This window comes from Eurypyga helias, unplaced genomic scaffold (genome assembly GCF_000690775.1).
Source record: "Eurypyga helias isolate BGI_N326 unplaced genomic scaffold, ASM69077v1 scaffold16035, whole genome shotgun sequence".
Classification (NCBI taxonomy): domain Eukaryota; kingdom Metazoa; phylum Chordata; class Aves; order Eurypygiformes; family Eurypygidae; genus Eurypyga; species Eurypyga helias.
In genome coordinates, this window is record NW_010249643.1 from 18,366 (window position 1) to 21,679 (window position 3,314).

At 38.2% G+C, this 3,314-nt stretch overlaps 1 protein-coding gene across 1 annotated transcript in view; it reads left to right on the forward strand.

Moving 5' to 3' along the window:
- Window positions 1–275: 275 nt before the first annotated feature.
- LOC104509486 (pro-neuregulin-1, membrane-bound isoform-like) overlaps window positions 276–3,314 on the forward strand; it is a gene marked incomplete at its 5' end in the record, with an annotated part of 6,549 nt that continues 3,510 nt past the window's right edge. Inside the window, one exon of the mRNA XM_010151444.1 lies at window positions 276–405. Within this exon, the coding sequence (XP_010149746.1) occupies window positions 276–405 (130 nt within the window). The remainder of the gene's footprint in view (window positions 406–3,314) is intronic.

A 3,314-nucleotide genomic window follows, 5' to 3' on the forward strand; every position in this document is an offset into this window, starting at 1 on the left:
CTTGTCTGACAAGGCTGGTGAAATCTTCCCTTCCTCCCAGGCTGGGTGTGGGGTAGCATACCTCTGAGATATGCATTTAAATTGTATTCCATCTGTTGATCAATGAAACACAGGGTCAGGTAATTAGTGCTTGTGGTAGCATCATATAAAGAGCTCAGAGGACTTGCCAGATCCTCCCTGGCCTTACTTCTTCCCTCACATACAAGTACACTTAACCACTCAGGAAGAAATACCTAAGCCATTCTGATACGTATTTTCACGCTTGTCTTTTCCAGCCACTTCCACATCTACAACTGGGACAAGTCATCTCACGAAATGTGACATAAAGCAGAAAGCCTTCTGTGTAAATGGGGGAGAATGTTACATGGTTAAAGACCTCCCAAATCCCCCAAGATACCTATGCAGGTAAGAAATCTTATTTTCTTGCTTTGGTGGAGCCACCAGGTTCCAGAAATGCTTTTTCTTTAAAGGAGCACCTGAACAATTTCTTCTCCTGTGCTTGTGGCATTAGATAATTCTTCATTTTTAAGTATGTGGATGTGAAAATAACCTACCAAGAATGTATTCTGTGTTCTGTGTACGAGGCCTAACAGAGGCTAAACAGGAGATCTTCCCATGTGATAATGGCACAGCAGGCCCTATTGATGTTTACATGGCATGAAGTAACACAACTTGAGCCTTATGTCAGAAATAATGAAGCAGATGCTGTAAACTAAATACACTGTAAATAGCAAAAAAATGTGTGTGGATAACTGCACTGGATAAGTACTGCTTATACAGGACAAACTGGTTATTTTTATGGGCTGCTCTAGTAACTGGACACTTTCTGATGAGATTGGATTTACAAATGGAATTCTTGTGTTTAATTGCATAAAAAATAATGAATGTCATGGTAGTTGGTGGAGATTACTATTTTGTGTGAGAATCTTGATTCAGAAAGCCTTATGAGTTTAATTTTAAGGGTGTCTTTGTATACCTTTCTCCAGTTCTGGCCAGTGCTGTATCAGGCTATTGCAATAGTCCATGATGCTGGAGAGCATCCATGAAGAGCTACAGCACAAGAGTTCACCTCCTGCCTGGTAGCGCATTATGATGCATTTACCTCTGGAGCTGAGCTGGTTATAGTAAGTTACGGCATGTGCCTGGCTTGAGAGGGAACTAAACATTTAAACCTCAGGAAATGTCCCTGGGACCTCGTAAGACTGAGTGGAAAGGGGGCACTTTTGTGAGGATATTGCTGGTTTTCAGACTGGCAAGAGAGAGTGGTTAGTAAAGAGTGGATTCGTTTTTGAGAGAGAGTGAGAGAAAGATCTATGTTAAATTTACATGATCGTTATAAGCCAGCTGTACAAATCAGCAGTTTGCTATGACTCTCCATGGCATGTACAAGAACCTACCTGCTTGTTTCAACTTCCTGTCCAAACACAAATCAGAAGACTCTGAGGCAGCAGAGATGAGCGCCTAGAAGACTTGCTGAGAATTAGCATTGTCTTGACAGTTTCAGAGGTATCCCATTTTCACTGTTGTGGGGATTTTTTTTTTTTTCTTAAATTCAGTGATCTGACTGTTTTTTCTTCAATGTTATAGATTGGCTAATTTTTAAATTAAATGTCTCAGTTGCACTTGAATGAAGTGGGGATTTTTTTCCCCTCTTGTAGACAAGAAATAACCTTTAATTATGGGGCTGGAATTGAAAGAAAAGGCAATTACCAAATTTGGCAGATGTGCCTCTCTCTGTGTGGCCCAAGACCTATTTGGAAAAAGCATCAGAGCTGTAAAATCAGAGAGGGTGAATCTCATTTACAGTCAGGCAATGGAAGGATTCTTATCCTGAGGATGGTCAGCGCCACCAGTATTTTGCGGGGACTTTTGCTATGCCCTCTAATACTTGCTAGAATGGAAACTTCATGTTTTGTGTAGCAAAACAGGACTCAGTACTGCCACATAGGAAATAAAAGTGTGAGTACTTGAAATTGGGTGTACTGGGAAACTGAAGAGACAAAACATCGTTCTCTTCTTATTTCATTTAAAATACAGATGTCTACTTTTAATTCTAGTATTCCAGTGTTAATTAAAGTAAGTATCTAAGCAGTACACATTGCCTTCATTGTTCTGAGAAAATAAATCTTCCCCCAGAACATGCCTGTGGAAACAGAATGCTTGAAATATGGTACTTGCTCTTCATATTTCTGCCTCAGTAGCAAGTTCACATTTTTCCATATGGTCCATCTGTTGAGCGCAAAAACAAAATTTCTAAAGCATGAGCCATATCATTCTAAATTGGTTTTATCCATAACCAAAAAACCATGACTCAGATTTGCAACAACCATGGAATTTTCCAAGTGATATCTCTGGTTTTGTAAGCCTCCTATTCTATTTTAAATAAGAGGCTCCTAAATCCATCTTCAGTTAAAAACTAGCTGTGTATTTTAAAAAGTGTTTTGTAAAATACATAGTGTAATGATTCAGACAGGATCAGACTTTGCTCTCATGGATACTGGTGTGAACTTTGAGAAAATTACCTGCTTTCAAGAGGTACGTGAAATACCCAAAAAAATGTGTGAAGGCTTAATAATGTGTTCTATAGATACATCTGTGGTATCTCTACATGTGTTGTAATTATGGCCACAAACTGAACAAAACACTCTCAAAATATGAAAGATCAAAAACGAAGCTTTGAGACTACTTATAGGAATTCTGGTCTTAATTTCATATTTATTGAAGAAGCTATCTGATTTTTTTGGCTACAGTGAACTTGGGGACACATTTGCAACCAAACAGAAAAAAACCCTATATGATACAATATATGTTACGCTTTTAGAGTGTTCTTTTGAAGTATCCTACTATAAGGCCTGGCTGGTCTGACAAATTGATTCCTTACTCGCAGAGATCATCTTTTCTAGTGCTTTTGCTGTTACTGAAGAAACTAATTTATGTCCAAGTTTCACTGGATGAAAACAATGCTGCTTCTTTCCTTAACAGTAAAAGAGTGAATTATGTACTTTTTAATGATATAGCCAGTTTCTATATATGTCTTCATGTAAAGGCCTTGGTGGAATAGAAATTGACAGAAGATTATTGAAAACATCAAAAAGAGAAAATTTGTTTCTGTGATGATAGCAGATGTTCCAGAGATACTTATGCAGCAGACAGGGTAGAAATACTAGTTCTGACTTAGGCTATAAAAAGAACTACTAAATACAGAAGTGTTCTGTACTTCCAATGAAAAAAACCCATTGTCCCATAATTCATGTGCTTATAGTCAGTGGATGAAATGGAAATGTGAGGTCCTGATCAATTCAGCTGTACCCCTC